The sequence below is a fragment of the Silene latifolia genome, chromosome 10 (genome assembly GCF_048544455.1).
Source record: "Silene latifolia isolate original U9 population chromosome 10, ASM4854445v1, whole genome shotgun sequence".
NCBI lineage: Eukaryota > Viridiplantae > Streptophyta > Magnoliopsida > Caryophyllales > Caryophyllaceae > Silene > Silene latifolia.
The window spans coordinates 9,476,295-9,501,735 of record NC_133535.1 but is presented as its reverse complement, the minus strand read 5'-3'; the positions used below and the strand labels follow the sequence as shown (position 1 = coordinate 9,501,735).

At 37.2% G+C, this 25,441-nt stretch overlaps 3 protein-coding genes and 2 long non-coding RNA genes across 6 annotated transcripts in view; 2 read left to right on the top strand and 3 right to left on the bottom strand.

The window, feature by feature from the left end:
- LOC141605033 (uncharacterized) overlaps positions 1-936 on the top strand; it is a 69,950-nt gene extending 69,014 nt beyond the window's left edge. Inside the window, exons 4-5 of the long non-coding RNA XR_012526267.1 lie at positions 2-156; positions 643-936. This is a non-coding gene — a long non-coding RNA (uncharacterized LOC141605033). The remainder of the gene's footprint in view (position 1; positions 157-642) is intronic.
- A 2,892-nt stretch (positions 937-3,828) lies between these two features.
- LOC141605031 (uncharacterized) lies at positions 3,829-25,040 on the top strand. The gene is made up of 10 exons (XR_012526264.1): positions 3,829-4,001; positions 4,383-4,628; positions 12,074-12,319; positions 12,808-13,032; positions 15,180-15,336; positions 17,598-17,843; positions 22,006-22,187; positions 22,711-22,965; positions 23,503-24,103; positions 24,185-25,040. It is a non-coding gene; the product is annotated as an uncharacterized LOC141605031 (long non-coding RNA).
- LOC141605022 (uncharacterized) lies at positions 4,079-7,676 on the bottom strand. Its single transcript, XM_074423652.1, has 3 exons — positions 4,967-7,676; positions 4,374-4,775; positions 4,079-4,243 (listed from the first exon to the last, which is right to left on the bottom strand). The coding sequence occupies exons 1-3, from the start codon at positions 7,647-7,649 to the stop codon at positions 4,236-4,238; spliced, it is 3,093 nt and encodes a 1,030-aa protein (XP_074279753.1). The 5' UTR covers positions 7,650-7,676; the 3' UTR covers positions 4,079-4,235.
- On the bottom strand, positions 11,698-16,377 carry LOC141605018 (uncharacterized). Of its 2 annotated transcripts, XM_074423649.1 has the most exons (6): positions 16,019-16,376; positions 13,358-15,927; positions 12,788-13,179; positions 12,562-12,677; positions 12,065-12,480; positions 11,698-11,963 (listed from the first exon to the last, which is right to left on the bottom strand). In XM_074423649.1, exons 2-4 carry the CDS (start codon positions 15,348-15,350, stop codon positions 12,672-12,674), a joined length of 2,391 nt encoding a protein of 796 aa, XP_074279750.1. In that variant the 5' UTR covers positions 15,351-15,927; positions 16,019-16,376; the 3' UTR covers positions 11,698-11,963; positions 12,065-12,480; positions 12,562-12,671. The 2 variants fall into 2 exon arrangements, with proteins under 2 accessions (XP_074279750.1, XP_074279749.1); XM_074423648.1 differs by having other exon boundaries at positions 13,358-16,377.
- Positions 17,200-21,266, bottom strand: LOC141605013 (uncharacterized). Its single transcript, XM_074423640.1, has 3 exons — positions 18,474-21,266; positions 17,589-17,990; positions 17,200-17,467 (listed from the first exon to the last, which is right to left on the bottom strand). Exons 1-3 carry the CDS (start codon positions 21,172-21,174, stop codon positions 17,436-17,438), a joined length of 3,135 nt encoding a protein of 1,044 aa, XP_074279741.1. The 5' UTR covers positions 21,175-21,266; the 3' UTR covers positions 17,200-17,435.
- Positions 25,041-25,441: the final 401 nt, after the last annotated feature.

Below are 25,441 nucleotides of genomic sequence, written 5' to 3'. Positions count from 1 at the left end.
GGAAGCAGGCGGCTTGACTTCAGGATAAGAAGTTGGAGCTTCTCAGCTGTGTTTGCTGGAGCTTGACTTGAAGTCAATGCAAGGTTACATCCTAAATGTGCCCCATGTATAACGTTCTCCTATCCTTAGCCGGCCCCTTGATCAAAATTTCCACAGGTTTGATCATTCAACTTTTCATAAATACTTCGTAGATGTTTGCGTCACGCATTATTAATATACTGGCTATGTCCCGATTAATTATTTTTCTTTGATTTTTCTTTTATGGGGAATTTTGTTTACGCTTCTACTATTCTATTATACTCTGATTTTCGTATTGTGGTAATTCAATCAAAGCACGTCTACACGACTACACCATCTATCACGGTAAACTCATCCGTTACATCAAAAGTTTTCATTGACGTAGATGAATTTTGGGTGTATATTTGTATTTTCTATGATTTTGATCGAATAAGAATAGTTTAGGCAACGTAGAATTTTCAGCTGTAGGGTCGATAATTTAATTTGACATTTCTTCGAGAAAATTACCACTCGAACTAACGGTTTGTTTAACTCCATGAGTTTGTCATAGTAGAATAGTATTATACAAAGACTAGACTTTACAAAGACATAGACTCTTCATGTCCTTTTGTAATAATTCTACAGGTAGCAGTAGAACAAGAGTTTTGTGCTGCATTCATTGTCTTGGCCTGCTTGCAAGGTTGCATTTGGGGCAAATTTCAATTCTGTTGAAACCGGGACTGTGATGCAGACTCCATAACTAAATTCAAGCTAATAGTTGTATCAAGTGTACGTCATGTGTGTATTGTGAATATCATCGTCTTTGCCTAAAATGCTGTTGCAGTGTTATATCTGTTAAGACATCATGTGACATTGTCAAAGTGAAATGTCGAAATAACAAAGGAATTTATTCTCTACTTCCACTCTAAGCTTCTTCCACTTTGGGGTGTTTAAGTACTGAATTTCGATATCTACATGTCTGTAGCTAATCAGCCCATCACTTATTTCACTGTCTTTAGAGTTTGGATTTGTCATCGTATCTTGCATACACGATATCATGCATTCCTTCGACAGTCGTGTGAACTGTCGTCTCAGAAATTGATTGTAATATGCAGCAAAACGCTTTTTTTTTTTTTTTTTTTTTTTTTTTTTTTTAAAGATTCATCAGTATTATGTTCATACTAAGGAAATGGGCAAATGGTAATGCAAGTTTACCGAATGAATTGATTGGTTGCACAGGGAGCGAGGCTAATAGCATTCTTAAGAGTACTACTGGGAGCACCCCAATAAATGCTATCCTCCTATGTCGGGGAAATGGAAGGTTAATGTGGATGTCGCTACCCTTAGCGGGATGAGTTCTGGTTTCGGGGTGGTTATACAGATGAGAAAGGATGCACCGAAGTTGGGTAAAAGAATGGCGTTGCAACATGGAGCAACATCAACAAATGTGATTATTAGTCGGATTCAATTCTGGTCATTATAATGCTCAAGTCTAATAACTTAAATAAGTACCCATCTAAATACTATGCTCATTTACTTGGTGACTTCTACTACTTGAAACTGGCCCAACTCAAATAACAATAACCCGACCTAAAACCAGAACTAAGGACCCGAGGTTAACCCGATTCGAATGGTATTGTTCAACACAATCCATTGTCCCTAACTTAGTAATAACTACGGAGTAATAACTAATAACCTATCAAAAATGATACCAACCTGAAATGACCCGACCCGATCTGAATTTTGTTAAACCCAAAAATGACTCAACCCGAACTCAACCCAACCCATTAGAGCACCCACAATAGAGAGTAGAGGTGTAACCGAGCCGATTTGAGCTCGAGCTCGGGTGAGCTTGGAATCGGCTCAGAATCTTTTGCTCGAGCTCAGAATCGGCTCGGAATCTTCCGAGCTTAAAAATTAAAGCACGAAATCAGCTCAGATTAGGCTCGAGTTCAACTCGAGCTCAGTTAAATCATAATTTTCTTTAAGTTTTTTAACTTTTAAATCAAATTAAAAATAAATATATTTTAAGGAAAATGCTAATATAAAATATTTATCAAATATAGAAAAAATATAATCATAATTGATAAAATAACATTTTATTAAAAAAAACATAAATAATTGTAAAATGCATAATTATTTAAAAATAAAAAATAAAACGAGCTTCCGATTCTGAGCTCTACTAAGCTCAGAATCGGCTCGGATTTGGTCCACCTAGGCTCAGAATCGGCTCGGAATCAGTTTTGACCGATATCGAGCCGAGCTTTGACCGAACTGATTCCGAGGGTTCTACGAGCCGGCTCAGATTATTTACAGCCCTAATAGAGAGGATGATCTCATCCTCTTATGTTTTCACTACCCTTTTAATTTTTTGACATCTCATACCCTCTTTCATCCATTTCTTTTTCCACTATCTACATCCTCTTCCTTTCTCTACATCTATTTTCCCCCACAATAGAAAGGATCGTCTTATAATACTTTTCTTTTTTATTTACTCCTTCCCAATCACTATAATATTCCCTCTTTCCCGAAACGGATTATTCAACTAATGTTCCCCTTTCTATTTTTAGAAACTTTTACTCTTATTTTATTCATTTTTCTCTCTTATCACCAAACCCCACACAACTCTTTTACTCCTATTTTATTACTTTTCTTTATGTTTTGGCCCCACAATTCTTTATTTAATTACCAATAATTCATCCCTCTCTCCTATCACCAACCCCACACAACTCTTTTACTCCTATTTTAATACTTTTCCTTAAGTATTGTGTCATATCAAATGGGAACAATATAGTGACTGAGAGGGAGTATATTTTATATTTTATACTCCGTATTATATGTCATTTTATATTTGTTTAATAATATAGGAGTACAAATCAACAAAACTAATTTAATAATGAACATGACAATTAAATACTCCCTCCAATCCAATCCAAACTACCCACTTGCTTTTTGGTGGTCTTCGAGGCGATACTTTGACCGCGTTTTTCTTCCTTTGTATATAATTTTTTTTTGCAAAAAATATAATTTATGAAAGATATTTTCATAATACAACTAAATATGTAAATTTTACCGTCCAAAGTGTAATATTTTCCTGTGGATTAACGGTCAAATTTTTCAAAGTTTGACCTCCAAAAAAAAAAATGGGTAGTTTGGATTGGATTGGAGGGAGTATTAATTTATGGTCACAAGGGCTGATGTCTATTTTCCTCTAAAAGTAGAGGAAATACTGACCGTCCTCTATGTAAGAGGAAATCAATATAGTTTCTCTTAAAAGAGAGAGAGGTGGTTAAGAGCACCCAATAAAGAAGATGCCCAATCCTCTAGGGTGCTCTTAACTTGGTTTGCCCGGTGTAGAAAAGCCCATCGTAAATGTTCATTTTTCGAACCAATATCGAACATACCCCCAACTTCGATCACAAACAAAGAAAGAAGAAGACCACCATGGAATGATGGAAGGAAGCTTAACCTAGATATTTCTCTAATATTTTAAACATTAATTAAGTTGTTGTATCAAATAAAATTTTATTTTCTCGAAATTATATTAGAAAACTATAGTTTCGGATTAGATCGGATATCCAAATATTTTAATTCTAATATCCATATCCAAACCAAAACCAAAGATTTCGGATCAGATATCCAAACCAAACTTAACTTTCGGATCGGATATCCAAAAATTCGAATCGGATTCGGATCGGATATCAGATCAGTTTAGATAATCGGATTTTTTGCTCAGCCCTACCCATAATAGAGAGGATGCCCAATCACAAACAAAGCCCATCAGATCAGTTTTAATTCTATTATGTAGTGCTCTTAACTTGGTTTGCCAGGTATAGAAAAGCCCATCATAAATGTTGATTTTTCGAACCAAATACCCAAGCTCGATCACAAACAAAGAAAGAAGAAGAACACCATGGAAGGAAGCTTAACCTCAGAATTGGAATCATGTGTCTCCATATGTAAACTAACCCAATGTTTAAGTTTGAAATTGCAGATTATTGAAGGTGCGTTTTTTCCTTTTTTTTTTATATATTGATTTTATTTGAAGACTAAAAATTCTGCAATTTTTTTACATAATAAGTACTCCGTTATAGATTACATAACAATTTATTTGTCAAGTTTACAGCGAAGTAACAAAGAACTTGAAAGCATTTTACATTCAACTCTGGTAGATTCGTAGTCTTAATAATTCTATCTTGAGCCTTCATTTGTGGATTATTGAAATCAACCTCAGTCGGTCAGGCCCCTGCAACCATCAGCGCGGCAAGTAGAAAATAATGTTATGTTAGCAGGACTTCTAATTAAATTTAAACTTTCAGCATAATTTGTGACTAGTAAGGTGTAAACCTATGGATATGGTATGTCTGATGATATACCTCTTGCAGGAAGATTACGCCTGTTTCTAGCATTCACAAGGTTGTCTTTTGCTGATTGAAGCCTGCTTCTGGCATCGACTATTTTCATTCGCTCTTGTGGCAAATGATTGGAACACGACACCCCGACACTGATCACAGTAGTAATGCATTCCAGTCTTCGTTGAAGCTCATCTTGGATTGCCCTTCTGTCATCAGCCTCTTCAATGAGATTATCTTCTTCGAGTGATGGGTCTACAATTTGTAGGACTTGGTCAGGTAATGCTCCTCTTGCATGGAGATGAAGGCTGTAGCCTTCCTTGAACATGCTGTCTGTTGGACTTTTTCCTGTCATTAGCTCAAGTAGGAGTATGCCATAGCTGTAAACATCGCCCTCTTTTGTTGACTCACTTCCGAGCCCATACTCTGACATGTGAACCCAATGACAAGGCTTAGGCACATAGATAGGGAGTAGATAGATAGAAAGGCAAGCCTTAGAACATTCATTTACTATGAATATATATTAGCTAGACAACCTTACGAACCGTTCCATGTATAAGAAAGATATTACAGTAATCATTTAAAACTTAATAAAGTAGGAATCGGGATTTTATTACCTGGAGCAGCATAGCCTATTGTGCCGTTAATTCCAATTGTACTACTTTGATTTGGATGCCGGGGTTGAGTAAGAAACCTTGCTAATCCAAAATCCCCAACATGAGCAACCATGTCATTGTCAAGCAATATGTTGCTTGGTTTCAAGTCGCAATGCACTATTGGAATTTCACACTCATGGTGGAGATAACTAAGTGCCTGGGCAACATCTATTGCTACATCCACCTTTTGAGCAAGGCTCATGTTTCCTTCAACTCCTTTTAACCATTTGTCTAGACTTCCATTGGGCATGAACTCGTATACTAGTGCTCTAAAATCATTTCTCTGAAAGTCAATACTGGAACAACATGTTATGATTCCCACCAGATTCCTGTGCCGGACATTCTTTAACGTGTTGCACTCTGCCATGAAACTCTTAGATGCACTACGGTGTTGCATGTTGAGAACTTTCACGGCAACCGTTTTTCCATCCAAGATCCCCTTAAACACGGATCCAAAAGATCCCATTCCAAGTAGATTCACCGAAGAAAAACCAGCTGTTGCCTTGAGTAACATGTCGTACGACACTTTCATGGTCACATTCCCGATCATTGATTCTGATAAAAGAGGTGTCTTTTTCTTTTTGATACATGCCAGATACAGCCCTGATGCTATGGCCATCATCCCAACTAGTGCACAAATAACTAGTGCACAAATTACTGGGATTATTAATTTATGGGCATGAGACTTTCTTTTCTTCCTTACGAAGATTTTATCCTCAATACACTTAGGTAAATGAAGCTGTTTAGTTCCTCCACAAAGCCTTCTATTGCCAGCAACAAAGACCGCACTTGCATTTGCAAATACTGAATTCGTTGGAACTTTTCCCACAAAATTGTTGTAAGATAAGTTAAGGTAGTATAATTGGTGAAATTTAGAGAAGAAGGATGGAATTAGGCCAGATAGATTGTTTCGAGAAAAATCAATTGCTTGGAGGCTAGCCAAAGAAGCCAGGGATGAAGGAATGTTTCCATGGAAGGAATTTCCATCCATGGCAAGGAATTGGAGGTCAGAACATTCTCCAAGACCATCTGGAATGACACCTGAAAAGTTATTGTTAGATAGTAATAAGATTTCTAGGTTACTTTGTTTACTCATTTTCAATGGTAGGGAGCCTTCCAAATGGTTTTGAGACAAATCTAATTCAAGAAATGAAGCAGATCCTTGGAATAGATCATTCCCCAAGGTTCCATTGAGCTTATTTTTTGATAAATTCAGGAACAATAAGCTTTGACAATTCCCGATATGTGGGGGTATACCCCCATCCAGTATGTTATCTCCTAAGTGAAGTTTAGTCAAGTATGATAATTTGCCCAAGGAACTAGGAATCCTGCCCTCTAATCTGTTGCCGTTCAAATAAAGCACTTCCAATTTGTGAAGCTTCCCGAAATCCTGAGGGAGTGATCCCGTTAATTTGCAGTTATCCAGAATTAAGGCAGCAAGATTTTTGAGATTGGTAATACCTTTTGGAAATTTCCCACTTATCGGATTTTTCTGTATGTTGAGCCAATTCAAAGATGTGGAGAGATTGGCAATAGATTTGGGTAATATTCCTGAAAATTGATTTTCTCCCAATTGTAGATACCTTAATTGGCTGCAGTTAACTAATGTAGCTATAAAGTTGATATCACCCTCTAGGTAGTTCGACTCAAGAGATAAAAAGGTTAGGCTATCAAACTTTCCAAAATCATATGGAACCCTTCCTGTAAAACTATTACCGCCAAGTGCTAAATATTTAAGTGTTGTGAGGTTTAGTAATGTGATTGGAATTGATCCTGAAAAGTTGTTATTCACGGCGTTGAACCATTTCAAACGAGGAATAGTGAAGCCAATACTTGCTGGAAGTTCTCCATGTAGTTTGTTGTCCATAAATTCAAGTAATTGAATGGAGGAGATATTGAAAAGGGACGTGGGAAGTGTACCTGAGAGCTCATTTCCTCCAACCGAAAGGTAAGTTAGGTTTTGCATCCTACCAATGTTGTTGGGGATAGATCCTGTAAATGAGTTGTATGCTGCAGATATTGTTTCTAAAGAAGTAAGATTTTGTATGGTGTCAAAAAGTTGGCCGCTAAGATGGTTATAGTGAACACTAAAATATTCTAGCTGTGACATTGCCCTTAATCCTGCTGGAAGTGTTCCCTTAAGCTTATTGTGCGCTAAGGAAATAATCTTGAGGTTTACACAATTAGATATGTTAGGTGGAAGTTCACCTACGAGTGTGTTGTAATGTAACCATAGTTCATTAAGCCTGATTAGACGACTTATCTGTGTGGGGATTTCGCCTGACAGACTATTATCGTAAAGGCTAATAATTTGAAGGAAGCTCAAGTTTCCTATAAACGGAGATATGGTTCCTGCCAAACCTCTAGACCTCAAATCTAATATAGTCACTCTGTTATGTTTACTCCCACAAGTAACCCCCTCCCAAGAACAGTGGTGAATTGATTCATTCCACGAGCTTAAAACGCGGTTGGAAGGAGCCAATAGTTGGCTCTTGATGGACAACAATGCAATGTAGTCGGTCTTGTTGCCTGGGTAGTCAATGCTACGAAATGATAATATTACTGTAATATTTTGTATAACAAAAATGAAGATGAGAAGTAAGGCTGGTTTGTTACAAAGAGTAGAAGAAAGGATTGGTTTCATTGTGTGTAGTTTTCAGCAGTTGTTGTGGTGTGACATGCTCTTGATAATCTTTCATTTATATAGGAAGCCGTCAACTTGACTTTCATTGTGTGTTTAAATTTTTCTGTTTGTATTATATCCTTGCTTTCGCTCAGCCATCCCACTTGGTAAAAGTGCAACGTCCGTTTAATTACTCCGTTTTATTCAAAACCATCAAAGATCTTTTAACAGAACTTGAAACCTTTTTGCATCAAACTGTGGGAGATTTGTAGTCTTTATAATTCTATCTTAACCCAATCAAATTGGGCGTAGTACTATTTAACCCTTCCAATATGACTTGTGTACACCATTTGACCTATATGGGGTACTATTTGACCCATTTTACACTTACGGATATGATCGTCTTAAGGCTGTTTTTTATTTATCCACTGAAATCATGGCCTACATGGGGTACTATTTGACCCATTTTACGCTCCTTGCAAAAGCCTACGTGTGAGTTTTTATTGTATATGTTGTAGTAGTATACATATATGATATATTTATGTGTGGGACGGGATGATCTTTATGTTTTCAATTTGCATTTAATCATCAGAATAGTGAATTATATCATGACTTTTTTTTTTTTGACAGAAGGTGGAATAACTTACATTATTGTAAACAATACAGAGTAAGCTACTCGACTATGTTTTCAATTTGCATTTATTCATTGATTTGCTTGGTCCCTCCACTTGATCATACGACAGAAATTATTGCAAGTAAAGACAAGCTTATTTTGCCTTTATAGGAAGCAGGCAGCTTGACTCTCTTGACTATGAGCTGTGTTTGTTGGAGGTTGACTTGAGGTCAATGCATATTTACATCCCAAATGTGCCTCATCTATGACTTGAGGTCAATGCATGTTTACATCCCAAATGTGCCCCATCTATGTCCTTCTCCTATCGTTAGACTTGACTTGACTTGACTTGACTCTTCCCTGTAGGGTCAATAATGTAATGACATTTCTTTGAGAAAAAGAAATATTCATGACTAGACTTAGACTCTTCATGTCCTTTTGTAATAATTCTACATCTAGCAGTAGAACAAGAGTTTTGTGCTGCTTTCATTGTTTTACTGAGTGACTTCTACGGTTCTACTCAATTGATGTGTTTAGGATCGGCGGACAACCTCCTGGAAAAAGCAAGTATGCCCGTTTGCATGATTTAACACATATCAGAGGGTGAATGTATGATGCATCGCTTTTAATTGCTGCGACTTGGGAGTGATTGTTTAGACGTTTGGGTTGCTTTAATTATTAGTACTGGTCTATCATATCGTTTGGATCTAATTAAGGATTGTAATTGTAACTAAGGAGATTGGTAGTGAATTTCACATTTCTTAATTCAACACTTTAAACTTTTGTATTATGTCTTTCGGACTATTGATCTCTCATTTTAATTTCAACAATGTTGATTAGTCTATTCATTATTGAGTGACATAACGACCAAAAATCCGAATGGTTTCTAGATAATTATTTACCTTAATTAAAATACTCCTAAAAAAAATAAAAGGACAAACAAATAATCGGAACTTTAGTGTCTTAGAAGAGTTTCGTATTCATTTCAAACTAAACAAATAAACAATAATAATGAGTTCAAGATCAACAACAAGTCTCTCTTGTGACGGACATATCCGTCATAAATTTGCGACGAATCATGTAATACCCATGTGGGTAGATAAGACAAAACAGATTGTTACTCCCTAGGCATTCTGTTTTTGTCTTATCTACCCTACATGAGTAATATTTGACTCGTCGCAAGCTTACGACGGATATGACTGTCACAAATGAGAATTTGTGCAAGATCAAATAGCGCTCGTTATGGGTATAAACCTATAATAACATAGGTGCGTAGAGGTGACAAATGGTCAATCGGGTTGAGTTTGAGTTGGGTTATTTTGGGTTTGTCATACATCTTGAGTCAAGTCGGGTCATTTTCAATTTTAGGTTTGGTCACTTCAGATCGGTCATTTTGGGATATGTGTCATTTTGAATCAGGTTAATTTATGTTCAACAGTTTCTTATTCACCATTTTCTCTCTCTCATTTTTGCACAAGAAATAAGAAATTAAATTTGGAGCACACAAAACACGTTACCCTACATACTATTGAATTTGGGCCACACAAATCAACTCAAAAAAAATATGTAAGAAAACCTGAATAATCCGTTTAAGGAAATAGAGAAGAAAATGATGAATGAAAGGGAGTATTATTTAGCACAAATACTAATTTGAAAACGAAAGTTATTTTACAGTCACTCATTTGTTATGGAGCGACGAAACCAGTGAATTCTTTATTTGATATACATAATACTAATACGACTTAATATTAGTAATTATGGATTATTTTAGATCACTTTAAATCGGATCAATTACCGTCGAAGTACCCACTTACAATAGGTGAGTAATATTATAACTAAAACCACAATTACCGTCAAAGTGGCTCAGGGCGGTTTGGGTTAGGTAAGGGTCACCTTGGGTTTCGTTTCATATTCGAATTAGGTCTTTTTAGGCAACTTACGGATCTCGGGTTAACCATATTGAGTCGGGTCGGGTCATATGTTTATCAACTCTACCAGCCGTACGGGTACAATTCTTAATTGGCGCGAAGGGCAAAGGGAGATTTTTGTGAACTAACAGTCAATCAAATAGAAAAACCGAAATTATAATCAAAAATTCAAAACCCTAACCTTTTCAATTCAAATTTAAAATTGAATTAATTCTTCAATTCAAAATTGGATTAATTCTGGAATCAAGAAGACTGGAATCTCCGCGATGATTAGGTATAAATTCCTTCATTTTTTCAACTTTCTTTTCGCTATTGAAGAATTATTTCATTTGCTGGTTCCCGCAGTTCATGTTTGCTTAGTGTTATCAATTATATGATTCCACGAATTAAGCTTTAAATTTGCAGAAGTTAGGGTAATCTCATTACACGCATTTGCATTTAATTTTATATAGTTGATATTCGTAAACCCCTAATTAGTAAAGCGTAGCATATACAGAATTGTTCATGGACAAACGGGTTGGCGGCGAGGGTATAGTGATTGAGGAAATTGTGCAATTAATTATACTGATATTTCTAAAAGTTTATAAGCCTCGAAATTAGAAGTGGAAGATGAATTTTCGGTAGCTGTATGCAGGCAAGGCAGATGAATTTCTATTTTTAACAAGAATAAGCTTTGATTTATCCGATGAGTGAATTCGATCTAAATTTATTTGGTCCGGACAACAAAGGGCATGACCCCGTCCATTTTTCTGATCCGGACCAAGCTGTGTTTGAACCCTTTGAAATGATCCTGCAATGATTTTGTAGGATTCAGAATTATAGTGGTTAATACTTAGTAAAGCTTTGAGTTCAAGCTATAAAGGGTTAATCGTTTCTCCTTTCTACCTCTTGTAGGATAGGAAGATTGTTTCTGGAAGCTTACGGAGTTTCTGCAACAGTGTTTTGATAGTAATCATGATCTATTAACAGAAGGACCCCTAAGATTGTTATGCTTCACAAATAGGTCATGTTAATTTGACAATCCTTAATCCCTTTGGGAGGTATTCCTCGAGTCTTTTGTGGTTTAACGATTTCACTTTGATTTGTCTAAAGAAAACGATGTAACTTTGAGGTTAGCACAATTAAACTCATGTTTCCTATGAAAGGAGATATGTTTCCAGCCAAAATTCTCCAATTTTTTTTTTTTTTATTTGATATGGTTTCCTATTTTATAATTTTTATTTATTTGAAGACTAAAAATTCTGCAATTTTTTTTAAAGTTCATGGGGTTTACATTTGGTAAATGTTACTCCTATAATGCATATAATCTGAATAATTAGCAGTAAAAGTGTCGATGTTATTATTCTCAATACAAGAAACCAGTTAAAATAAGGTTATAGCTTCTCACAGCACTCGTAGTACTTCCTTATTTGTTTACATTTTCTAATTATTATCTTTGTGAGAGCTAAATAACTGAACGAAACGGAGGGAGTATTATTTTGTGAAGGTCAGTGTTGAATTAATTGCAACTATGTGGATGTTCAGCATAAGACAAGAAACCTGTTAGCTTTGAGAAAGAACAATACACAATAACAGTACATGATTATAAGTAATACAGTACTTAACAATTTATTAGTCTTGTATACAGCAAACTGACTGAAAATTAATGTAGCATTTTACATTCAACTATGGTAGATTCGTAGTCGGTCAGCCCCTTTAACAATCAGCGATAGGGGCCTGAGACTTCATTTGACGAACGCCGTTTTTCCTGATTAAAATCAATCTTTGTCTGTCAGGCCCCGGTAACCATCAGCGCTGCAAGATGAAATAATGTTATGTTAGCATAACTTCTAATCAAATTGGAACTTCAAGAATAGTTCGTTAACAGTAAACTCATGATATGTCTAATGATATACCTCTTGCAGGAAGATTACGCCTGTTTCTAGCACCAAGAAGGTTGTCTCTTGCTGATTGAAGCATGCTTCTCGCGTCAACTATTTTCATTCGCTGTTGTGGCAAATGATTTGAGCACGACACTCCTACACTGATCACAGTAGTAAGGCATTCCACTCTTCTTTGAAGCTCAACTTGGATTACCCTTGGGTCTTCGGCTTCTTCGGTGAGGTTATCTTCTTCAAGCGATGGATCCACAATTTGCAAGACTTGGTCAGGTAATGCTGCTTCTGCATGCATATGAAGGCTGTAGCCTTCCTTGAACATGCTGTCTGTCGGACTCTTTCCTGCCATTAGCTCAAGTAGCATTATGCCATAGCTGTAAACATCACCCTCTGTAGATGCCTCACTTCCGAGCCCATACTCTGAGTCTTCGAAGCTAAACAATCGAACAGAGCGGAGTCAGTATAATGTCATGTTAGCAGAACTTCTATGGAAATTTAAACTTAAAAGCATTTACATTCAACTATGGTCGATTCACAGTCTTAATAATTCTATCTCGAGTCTTCATTTGGCGGATGCTTGTTTCCTGATTAAAATCAACCTTAGGCGGTCAGGCCCCTCTAACCATCAGCGCTACAAAATAAAAAAATGTCATGTTAGCAGAACTTCTAATCAAATTTAAACTTTCAGCGTAATTCAGTACTAGTAAAATCATGATATATATGTCTAATGATATACAGTACCTGATTACGCCTGTTTCTAGCATCCAGAAGGCCGTCTCTTGCTGATTCAAGCCTGCTTCTAGCATCGACTATTTTCATTCGTTCTTTTGGAGAATGATTTGAGCACGATACTCCGACACTGATCACAGAACTAATGCATTCCACTCTTCGTAGAAGCTCGTCTTTGATTCCCCTTGTGTCATCGGCTTCTTCACTGATATTATCCTCTTCAAGTGATGGGTCCACAATTTGTAAGACTTGGTCAGGTAATGCTGCTTTCGCATGCTTATGAAGGTTGTAGCCTTCATTGAACATGTTGTCTGTTGGACTTTTTCCTGTCATTAGCTCTAGTAGCAATATGCCGTAGCTGTAGACATCACCTTCTGTAGATGGCTCACTTCCGAGCCCATACTCTGATATGTGAACCCCATGACAATGCTTAGCCACAAATATGGTGAGTAGTTAATAAATAGACAAAGCCTTAAAACACTTATTTACTATATGTATAAGATCTCATAGACTTTACAATTTACATATTTAGCGAGTAGTAGATATATTGGCAATAGTACTTCATGGTGTTTGTTTTATTACCTGGAGCAGCATAGCCAATAGTCCCCTTAATTCCAATTGTACTACTTTGATTTGGATGTCGAGGTTGAGTAAGAAACCTTGCTAATCCAAAATCTCCAACATGAGCGACCATGTCACTATCAAGCAATATGTTACTTGGTTTCAAGTCGCAATGCACAATAGGAGTTTCACACTCATGGTGGAGATAGCAGATTGCATGGGCTGCATCAATTGCTACATCCACTCTTTGAGCAAGGCTCATGTTTCTGTCGTCTCCATGTAACCATTTGTCTAGGCTTCCATTTGGCATGTGCTCGTATACTAGTGCTCTAAAATCATTTCTCTGAAAGTCAACACTAGAACAAGCAGTTATGATGCCTATCAGATTCCGGTGACGGACATTCCGTAACGTGTTGCACTCTGCCATGAAACTCTTAGATGCAAAACGGTGTTGCAAGTTGAGAACTTTCACTGCAACAGTGTTTCCATCCAAAATCCCTTTAAACACAGACCCAAAAGATCCCATCCCAAGTAGATTCTCAGAAGAAAAACCAGCCGTTGCTTTGAGTAACATGTCGTAAGACACTTTCATGGTTACATTTCGATTTACTGAACCTGATAAATGAGGGGTATTTTTCTTCTTGTTATATGCCACATACAACCCTGAGGCTATGGCCACCACCCCAACAAGTGCACAAATAATTGGGATTAACAATTTAAGGGCATGAGACATTATTCTTTTCTTCTTTCCCGAGCTTTTCTTCTCAATGCACTTAGGTAAATGAAGCTGTTTAATTCCTCCACAAAGCCTGTTATTGCCAGCAACAAAGACTGCACTTGCATTTGCAAATGCTGAATTTGTTGGAACCCTTCCTTCAAAATTGTTGCAAGATAAGTTAAGGTAATATAATGACTGAAATTTAGAGAAGAAGGCTGGAACGGGGCCGGATAAATTATTTTGAGAAAAGTCAATTTCTTGGAGGCTGGCCAAGGATTTGAAGGATAAAGGAATATTTCCATGGAAGGAATTTCCGTTCATGTACAAGAGTTGAAGGTCCGAACAGACTTGTAAACCATCGGGAATGACTCCTGAAAACTTATTGTTAGACACGTCTAAGATTACTAGGTTGCCTTGGTTACTTAACGTAGAAGATAGGGAACCTTCCAAATGATTATGAGACAAAACTACTTCAACAAACAAAGCAGATCCTTCAAATAGCTCATCTCCCAAGGTTCCATTGAGTTCATTGTATGATAAATTCAGGTACAACAAGCTTTGGCAATTCCCGAGGTTTGGAGGTATACTCCCTTCCAATATGTTGTCATATAAATAAAGCAAACTCAAGTGTGATAAATTGGCCATGGAATTGGGAATTTTACCTTTTAAATTGTTGGAGTCCAGATAAAGTAGTTCCAATTTGTAGATCTTACCAAAATCTTGAGGAAGAGATCTTGTTAATTCGCAGTTCTCCATAGAAAATATCTCAAGATTGTTGAGATTGGTAATACCTTCAGGAATTTGTCCACTTATCAAAATATTTGATATAATGAGCCATTCCAAAGAGGTGGAGAGATTGGCAACAGATTTGGGTAATATTCCTGAAAAGTGATTCGATCCCAAATCTAGGACATGTAATTGGCTGCAGTTAACCAGTGTATCTATAAAATTAATGTCACCCTTTAGGAAGTTCGCTCCAAGAGATAAAAAATTTAGCTTAGGAAAATTCCCAAAATAAAAAGGAACATTTCCTACAAAATTGTTATCACCGAAATTTATAGTTTCAAGAGCTGTGAGGTTTTGGATCGTGATTGGTACTAATCCTGTGAAGTTGTTTCCGTTCAGGTTGAACCATTTCAGAAAAGGAATATTGACGCCAACGTCTGCTGGAAGTTCTCCATGTAGTTGGTTGCCAATAAAATCAAGAGCTTGAAGGGAGGAGAGATTAAAAAGTGATGTGGGGAGTGTGCCTGAGAGTTGATTTTTTCCAACTAAAAGGAAGGTAAGATTTTGCATCCTACCAATGCTCCTTGGGATAGTTCCTGTAAATGAGTTGTATTCAGCACCTATTGTTACTAGAGAAGTAAGATTTTGTATGATGTCAAAAAGAGGGCCCGTAAGATGATTAACTTGCACAGCAAAGTATGTGAGCTTTGACAGTGCTCCTAGTCCTGTTGGGAGGTTTCCCTCTAGCTTGTTGTTGCCTAAGGAAAACACTCTGTGGTTAAGACAACGAGATATGTTGCCCGGAATTTCACCTACAAGTGTGTTGTTATATAGCCGTAGTTCATTAAGCTTGATTAGATGACCTAATTGACTGGGGATTTCTCCATATAGACTATTATTGGAGAGGCTAATGATCTTAAGGAAGCTTAGGTTTCCTATAAAAGGAGATATGGTTCCTGCCAAACCTCTAGTACTCAAATTTAGTACAGTCACTCTTTTATGTTTATGCCCACAAGTAACCCCATCCCAAGAACAGTGGTGAGTAGAATTGTTCCATGACCTTAAAACCTGGTTGGAAGGATCCAGTAGTTTGCTCTTGATGGCCAGCAACGCAGTGTGGTCGGTCTCGTTGCCTGGGTAGTCAATGCTACGCAATGATAAAGTTAGTGTAATATTTTGCATAACAAAAACAAAGATGACAAGAAAGGCTGGTTTGCAACAAAGTAGAGAAATAATACTTGGACTTTCATTTTGGGTTTGGAGGTTGATTGGTTTCATTGTGCGTAGTTTTCAGCAGTTGTTTTGTGTGGGATGCTCTTGATCTTGATCCCTCTTTGACTTGTTAGCTGGTCTGTGTCTCTTAGTTAGCCAAGGGTAACTACAACACTTACCAGGGTAATTATTTCTCTTACACGAAGTTTTTGGTTACTGATTGCTACCATGATATCAAATTGCGGTCTAAGAATTTATCTCGACATCGGTCCTCACGTCCTGATCCTCTTGTTTCGCTACAACTGAGGGCGGTGCAGTAAGCTTAAAAACGCTGATAACTCGGTAGTATTTGTTTGTTGTACTTTTCTTATAGTGTTGAATAACTACTTTATTAGGAAATAATTTAGTGTGTTATCCATCTCATTGGTAGGACTGAACTTTCAAATAATGTAGGCTTGACTTTTTGTCAGCCTACATTATTGAGTCTATTTATCAAAATTTGTTCAGCTTTGTCAAATACACTATTAATATAATTTGTTTTACTCATGAGTCATGACTCTTCTAATACGGAGTAACATCCAATACTATAAATACCCACAGTAGTCAAACTTATTTTTGAAATCCCCGAATTGCCCCTAACAATTTTTTTCAACTGATTTTCGCCATTCTTAATTGCATTTTACTTTCTTAATTAGTGTCGTTGCTTTCGTCCAATCAACCAAACCTTTAATCTGGTTAGTCTAGGAACATAACAGAGACTATGTTCCCGTCCTCGTGATTGATCCCACTTAATAAAACCGCCACGTGGGCTAACGTTAATGAGTACAATTCAAAACCGTCAAAGATCTTTTAAGTTAATTCTAAAGTGATACGGTAGCGGTCTTAAATTTAAACAAGAAATAATTAGACAAGCAGATTTAGTGAACTGTCAGCATAAAATCTAATCAAATTGAAAAGTGTATTCTCATAGAAAGGGAAAGAATTTTGACCTTTTAGATATCTCTCGAGTTAGTGATGAAGATATGGGAAGAATAGTTATAAAAAAAATCCTGGAGTAGGATACAGTATCGGTGTTTGTCAGATGTTACATTTAATCGTTCTTTGAATGTCGTGTTGCTGATAGTCCGTTTGTAGGCATTAGAAGAGACAATATTTTGTTGATCTACTTAGTATTATGAAACTGCATTAGTTGACGCTCAGAAAGGTATTGTTACCAGGGGTTGATTTTGGTGCTTTTTCTGCTGCATTAATTGTACATTCGATATAGAAGCTACGTTATGTTCTTCTAAAACACTACACTTCAGTGTGCTGGAGGGGATAATTTATAAGCAATATTACATTTTATAGTATGAGTAGTACAGTAAATAAAATGTTATAAGAAAAGTCTAAACCTTACTGCAAAACTTGAAAGCTTTTTACATTCAGCTTTGATATCTTGAGACTTCAATTGTTTTGGCCCAAATCAACCTGAGCTCCTGCAATCATTAGTGGTTCAGTTCAATTAGAGAGAATGTATCTTTAGCAGAACTTCATATCAAGTTTAAACTGTTTAAATACTTCATTATTGATAAACTTATGGTATGTCTAATGATATACCTCTTGCAGGAAAATTGTGCCTGTTTCTAGCACTGAGAAGATTGTCTCTTGCTGATTGAAGCCTGCTTCTAGCATCGACTATTTTTAATCGTTCTTGTGGCAAATGATTTGAGCACGACACACCGACACTGATCACAGCAGTAATGCAGTCCACTCTTCGTTGAAGCTCATCTTGGATTGCCCTTGTGTCATCTACGTCTTCAGTGAGATTATCTTCTTCAAGTGATGGGTCTACAATCTGTAAGACTCGGTCAGGTAACGCTGCTTTTACATGCAGATGAAGACTGTAGCCTTCCTTGAACATGTTGTCTGTTGGACTCTTTCCTGTCATTAGCTCTAGTAGCAATATCCCATAGCTGTAAACATCACCTTCTGTAGATGGCTCACTTCCAAGCCCGTACTCTGACATTTTAACCACATGCAAAGGCTTAGACGCATAAATGGGTAGTCAATAGATAACAAGTCCAGCAGCAGATTACTGAGTTTGTGCATCTTAGGGGTCGTTTGGTTGCCACTTAGAAAATATAGGCATTGGAAAATCCCATGATTTTGAAAAACATGGGTTGTTTGGTTGCCATAAATTTTGGAAAATGTAGGAATTAGAACTTCCCAGGAACTTCCAATGCCTACATGATGTAGGAAGTTGCTTACCTACTCCCCCCTTGGTCATTGGAAGTTCCTGTGGAATTTAATTCCTACATGAGCAACCAAACACTTTTCCGAAATTCACCCGAATTGGATGAGGGAACTTAATTCCCATGAATTGTATTTTCCTAGGAAAATTAAGTTCCTTGATCAACCAAACAACCCCTTAGTCTTTTGATGATAATATAGTTATATGGTTTTTGTCATACTAATTATAAATAGGAATCACACTCTTCTTACCTGGAGCAGCATAGCCGATAGTGCCCTTGATTCCAATTGTACTACTTTGATTCGGATGCCGGGCTTGAGTAAGAAACCTTGCTAATCCAAAATCCCCAACATGAGCGACCATGTCATTATCGAGCAATATGTTGCTTGGTTTTAAGTCACAATGCACTATTGGAGTTTCACACTCATAGTGGAGATAACTGATTGCATGGGCTACATCAATCGCTACATCCACCCTTTGATTAAGGCTCATGTTTCTGTCGACTCCATGTAACCATCTATCTAGGCTTCCATTGGGCATGTACTCATATACTAATGCTCTAAAATCGTTTCTCTGAAAGTCAATACTAGAACAAGCTGTTATGATGCCTATCAGATTCCGGTGACGGACATTCCTCAACGCATTGCACTCTGACATGAAGCTCTTAGATGCGCCGTAGTGTTGCAAGTTGAGGACTTTCACCGCTACCGTATTTCCATCCAAAATCCCCTTAAACACGGATCCAAAAGATCCCATCCCAAGTAGATTCTCTGAAGAAAAACCAGCCGTTGCTTTGAGCAACATATCGTAAGATACTTTCATGGTTATAGGCCCCATCATTGAACCTGATGAAAGAGGTGTGTTTTTCTTTTTGATACTTGCCAGATACAGCCCTGATGCTATGGCTACAATCCCAACTAGTGCACAAATAACTGCGATTATCAATTTAAGGGCACGAGTCATTATTCTTTTCTTCTTTCCTGAGCTTTTCTTCTCAATGCACTTGGGTAAATGAAGCTGTTTAATTCCTCCGCAAAGTCTGCTATTGCCTGCAACAAAGACCGCACTTGCATTTGCAAATACTGAATTTGTTGGAACCCTTCCCACAAAATCGTTGTACGATAAGTTAAGGTGATATAATCCTGGAAATTTAGAAAAGAAGGATGGAAACGGGCCAGATAAATTGTTTCGAGAAAAGTCAATTTCCTGGAGGCTAGACAAAGAAGCAAAGGATGAAGGAATATCTCCATGGAAGGAATTTCCATCCATGTACAAGTGTTGAAGGTCAGAACAGACCTGTAAACCATCGGGAATGACACCTGAAAGCTTATTGTTAGACATTTCTAAGATTTCTAAGTTGCCTTGTTTACTCATTGTCGAAGGTAGGGAGCCTTCCAAATGATTATGAGACAGATATAGTTCAATAAATGTAGCAGACCCTTCAAATAGCTCATTGCCCAAGGTTCCATTGAGTTCATTGTAGGATAAATTCAGGTACAACAAGCTTTCGCAATTCCCCAAATGTGGTGGTATACTCCCTTTCAACACGTTGTCATCTAAATAAAGCCTACTTAAGTGTGATATATTGCCTAAGGAACTGGGAATTCTACCTTCTAATCTGTTGGAGCTCAAAACAAGTTGTTCTAATTTTTGGAGCTTGCCGAAATCTTGAGGGATAGAGCCCGTTAATTTGCAGTTGTCCATCTTTAACTGCTCAAGATTGTTGAGATTAGTAATACCTTCTGGAATTTTTCCAGTTATCGGAGTATCTTCAATACTGAACAATTCCAAAGAGGTGGAGAGATTGGCAACAGATTTGGGTAATATTCCTGAAAAATGATTTGATCCCAAATCTAGGACACGTAGTTGGCTGCAGTTAACTAGTGTATCTATAAAATTAATTTCACCCTGTAGGTGGTTCTTCGCAAGAGATAACCAATTTAGCTTATGAAATTTCCCTAGGTAAGAAGGAACATTTCCTATAAAATTATTATAACCGAGTCCAATCTGTTCAAGAGCTGTGAGGTTTTGGATCTTGATTGGAATTATTCCTGTGAAGTTGTTTTGGGCAAGGTTGAACCATATCAGACGAGGATTATTGACGCCAACATGTGGTGGAAGTTCTCCATGTAGTTGGTTGACAGCAAAATCAAGAATTTTAAGGGAGGAGATATTAAAAAGGGATGCGGGAAGCGTGCCTGAGACTTCATTTTCTCCAACTGCAAGGATGGTTAGATTTTGCATCCTACCAATGTTGTTTGGGATAGTTCCTGTAAATAAGTTGTCACGGACAGCTATATTTACTAAAGAAGTAAGATTTTGTATGATGTTTAAAAGAGGCCCCTTGAGATGGTTAGCTTCCACAATAAAGTCTGTTAGTTTTGACAATAATCCGAATCCTGTTGGGAGTTTTCCCTCTAGCTTGTTGTTGGCTAAGTTAAACACTCTGAGGTTAACACAACCAGATATGTTGGCTGGAATTTCACCTACAAGTGTGTTGTTATATAGCCGTAGTTCATGAAGTCTGACTAGATGACCTAATTGACTGGGGATTTCTCCATATAGACTATTATTGTATAGGCTGATGTTCTTGAGGAAGCTCAGGTTTCCGATGAAAGGAGATATGGTTCCTGCCAAACCTCTAGAACTCAAATCTAGTACAGTCACTCTGTTGTGTTTACGCCCGCAATAAACCCCCTCCCAAGAACAGTGGTGAATTGATTCATTCCATGAGCTTAAAACGCGGTTAGAAGGAACCGATAGTTGGCTCTTGATGGCCAACAATGCGATGTAGTCGGTCTTGTTGCCTGGGTAGTCAATATTATGCAATGCCAATGATACTGTAATATTTTGCATAACAAAAATGAAGACTAGAAGAAAGGCTGGTTTGCTATAAAGTAGAGAAATATTACGCGGACTTTCATTTTGGGTTTGCAGGTGGATTGGTTTCATTTTGTTAAGTTGTCAGCAGTTGTTTTGTGTGGGATGCTCTTGATCTTGTTCACTTTTTGATTTATATAGGCACTTACATCATCATGATTTATTCGCTGGTCTCTATTCTTTGCTAGCGAAGGGTAACTACTAACTACACCACCTCTCAAATTTCGGTTTCTTTAGTCTTTACAGAAGACTTTTTCGGTTTCTTTAGTCTTTACAGAAGACTTTTTTCGGTTTCTTTAGTCTCTACCAGACTTTTTCTGGTATAATCAAGCTATAGGCAAATGTAAGAGCGGTCTTTGTTGACTAGTATATGAATTTGTTGACTACACCAGAAGACTTTGTTGACTACACCACCTCTCAAATTTCGGTTTCTTTAGTTTATGAATTTATGCCGTTCTTAATTGACTAGTTGGTTGGTTATTTTACTTTTTATTTTCTAATTGCTAGTTTATTTTAAATTTTTCTTTCTTTATTATATCCTTGCTTTCGTTCAGCCAATCTCAAACCTTTGATCTGATTAATCTCAGAAAATAACAGTGACTATGTTCACTGTCCTTGTGATTGTTCCCACTTAGTAGAAGAGCAGTGTGCGCTTAATGAGTACTCCGTTTTATTCAAAACCATCAAAGATCTTTCAACAGAACTGGAAAGCTTTTTGCATCAAACTGTGTTTGTATAGTCTTTATAATTCTATTTGAACCCTGGGCGTACTATTTAACCTTTCCAACATGACTTGTTTACACCATTTGATCTATATGGAGTACTATTTGACCCGTTTTACACTTATAGATATGGTCATATTAAGGAAGACTAACTTTTTTTTATTTATCTGGTTGTTTCCAGGCATATCAGAAGTTTTCAATGGAGCATAAACTTTGTGGCGTATTAATTGAATAGCCCGCCAATATGGAATTCTTTGTTGCATAATAGAGACTGGCCTCTTAGCGGAAGAGACGATGTCAGTGACACTGCCAGTCCGCAACTAGCACTCAAGGAATGACATTAATGACTACACACATCATAATGTAAGAAATTTAGAGAAGAAATATGGAATTGTGCCAGATAAATTGTTTTGGAAAAAGCCAATTTCTTGAAGGTTAATAAAAAACACAAAAGCGGAAGGAATATTTCCGTGGAAGTAATTTCCCTCCATGTACAAGTATTGAAAGTCAGAACAGTCCCGTAAACCATCTGGAATGACACCTGAAAATATAATGCATTACCATCTGCGCTATATCCGAGAAGAATATAACACTATAACATAATATGACTGTCATTTGGAACCCTCTTTTATGCATTTAAACTGATTGTTCAAGGCGGTAAAACTCTTTTTTAAATTCAGCAATGCTATATGTGTGGTCGTTTTAATTATATCTTGAGACTTCAATTATTTTTCCGAAAATCAATTTGAAGCTTCAATTGTTTTTACATTTAACTATTTAATCATTAATGTCATAAGCAGAATTAATGTATTGCAGCCTCACTCTAAAGTTATAATCAATTTCTAACTGTGAAAATATGTGTGTAGTGACATACTTCCTCTTGCAGGAAGATATCGCCTTTTTCTCGCACTGAGAAGGTAGTTTCTTGCTGAGTGAAGTGTTCTCGTGGCCTCGGTAATTTTCATTCGATGATGTGGCAAATGGTTGGAGCAGGACACTCCGACGCTAATCACTAAAGTTATGCACTCCGCTCTTCGTTGGCGCTCATCTTGGATTGCCCTTGTCGGCCTTGTGTCATCGGCTACTACAGTGTGATTATCTTTTTCAAGTGCTGGATCTACAATTTGTATGACTTGGTCAGGTAATGCTGCTTCTGCATGCGTATGAAGGTTGTAGCCTTCCTTAAACATGCCGTCTGTTGGACTCTTTCCAGTCATTAGCTCAAGTAGCAATATGCCAAAACTGTAAACATCGCCTATTGTAGATGGTTCACTTCCGAGGCCGTACTCTGACATGTGAACCCAATGCAAAGGCTGAGATGCTTAAATGGGTAGTAGATATATAGGCAGGCCTTATAACTTTCATTTACTATGAAGGCAAATTCTCATTTAAGACGGGTCAAATATGCTCATGTGGGATGAATAAGACAAAAGCAGAATATATTGGAAAAAAAAAAAAAAGATTTATCTTGGATATGTGACCCGTTTTATTATTAAGACGGATATCTCCGTCTTAAAGAAGGCTAGCGGTATTATGAATATATGTAGCTAGATAAGTTCACTAACTCTCTATGTATGAAGTGGTCTATTTTAGGTAAAAGAATATTGAGCAACTATTTTATCATCAGAGGATTACTGAGTTTTTGTGTCCTAATATTTTGATGATAATATTATTTCAGGATGTTTGTCAGATTAATTATGTATACGAGTCACACTACTATTACCTGGTGCAGTGTAGCCTATAGTGCCTCTGATTCCAGTTGTGCTACTTTTATTTGCATGTCTGGGTCGGGTAAGAAACCTTGCTAATCCAAAATCCCCAACATGAGCGACCATGTCATCATCGAGCAATATGTTGCTTGGTTTCAAGTTGCAATGCACTACTGGAGTTTCACACTCGTGGTGGAGATAGCCGAGTGCATGGGCCACATCAATTGCTAAATCCAGCCTTTGAGCAAGGCTAATGTTTCCGTGTGCTCCATACAACCATCTGTCTAGACTTCTATTGGGCATGAACTTGTATACTAGTGCCCTAAAATCATTTCTCTGAAAGTCAATACTAGAGCACACTGTTATGATTCCTAATAGATTCCGGTGCCGGACATTCCTCAACGTGTTGCACTCTGCCATGAAGCTCTTAGATGCACTGCGGTGTTGCAAGTTGAGAACTTTCACTGCGAACGTCTTACCATCCAAAATCCCCTTAAACACGGATCCGAAAGAGCCCGTCCCAAGTAGATTCTCTGAAGAAAAGCCAGCCGTTGCTTTGAGTAACATGTTGTAAGACACTTTCATTATTCTATTCCTCGTTATCATTGAACTTGATAAATAAGGTGTGTTTTTCTTTTTGATACATGACAGGTAAAGCCCTACTGCACCGATAATTGGAATTATCAGCTTACGGATGTGAGACATTGTTTTGTTCTTACTTTCCATACTACCAGCAGTACTTGTTAGAGCTGGACTTAAGCTCATGTGCCCCAAATTTCACGATGCGAAGACTATCTGGGGTCAATCATCCCAAATGTGCCCCAAATTTCACGTTTTCCTATCTTGCCTTGCGTTTACACTCGTCCTTTTTGTCAGCAACTTTACCCTCTTAATATCCTCTTGGTTAAAATTGGGTGGTTATAACAGCACTCGGAAATGTATTTTGTCACACAAAAAACATGTTTGAAAAGTATCGCATAATGAGTTGCAGAGTACGTTTCCTGTCTGTCGTAAACATTTTAGAAAAGTTCTGCATTGCATTGCTGCCTTGCTGGTGTAATAACTTCCCTGTATGTACTGCTGTACCGTCAATGTAATGATTCTTCTTTGAGAAGAATATGGAAGAGGTCATTGCCCCACTCAAGCAATAATTCTGCAGAGAATTGACTCTTTTTCATGTCTTATAGTAATTCTACACAAAATAGTTACCAAACATCGTTACCCCGACTACACGGCAAGATATAGCATCAAGTGAACAGATGGGATTATACCTCCAGTTGTACAATAGCATTGTAGTGTGTACGTTGTGTAGTGAAAATGTTCCATTGTTCAGGACTAAATTGGTGTTGATGTTCTATGTTGTCCTACGCCAGCATGCTACACATTGTCCAGGACTAAATATTCCATTGTTCAGGACTAAAATGGTGTTGAAAATGGGAATTTTAATTTATGTGTGAACTCACATTAAGATTCATGTGGGAATTGTATAAATGTAGGTAAGTGACTTCTAAATTATGTTTAAAATTTAAAACGGAGTAAGTGTTAGCTTAAAATGAGCACTATGTGTCTTAAACTTAAGTCGGGTTAAATATTATCACATGGTGGTAATAAAGACAGAATTTGGCATTTCCTAGGCAACTTACCATGTGATTTAGTATGTATTTGACCCGTTTTAAACTTAAGACGAATAGTGTTCGTCTCAAATTAGAATTTGTGTTTAAAACTAGCATATCCGTTCGGATCAAGCATTACACATAACTACATTACAAATTCTCATTTGTGACGGTACTATTCCGTCACAAGCTTATGACCTCTCACAAGGAGCAAGTGGGAGGACAAGCGGGAAGGGGGTTGTAAAAGTTCACAAGCTTATAACCAGCACAAGCAAGACGCTGTGCTACTACATAA

Coding starts and splice junctions, on each gene's coding strand:
- LOC141605018 (XM_074423648.1), bottom strand. CDS start 16,058: ATGAAACCAATCAACCTCCAAACCCAAAATGAAAGTCCAAGTATTATT. Junction 13,180..13,357: donor TATTGGCTATGCTGCTCCAG/GTAATAAAACAA, acceptor TTCACATATCAG/AGTATGGGCTCGGAAGTGAG.
- LOC141605022 (XM_074423652.1), bottom strand. CDS start 7,649: ATGAAACCAATCCTTTCTTCTACTCTTTGTAACAAACCAGCCTTACTT. Junction 4,776..4,966: donor AATAGGCTATGCTGCTCCAG/GTAATAAAATCC, acceptor TTCACATGTCAG/AGTATGGGCTCGGAAGTGAG.
- LOC141605013 (XM_074423640.1), bottom strand. CDS start 21,174: ATGAAACCAATCCACCTGCAAACCCAAAATGAAAGTCCGCGTAATATT. Junction 17,991..18,473: donor TATCGGCTATGCTGCTCCAG/GTAAGAAGAGTG, acceptor TTAAAATGTCAG/AGTACGGGCTTGGAAGTGAG. Junction 17,468..17,588: donor GCACAATTTTCCTGCAAGAG/GTATATCATTAG, acceptor TAATGATTGCAG/GAGCTCAGGTTGATTTGGGC.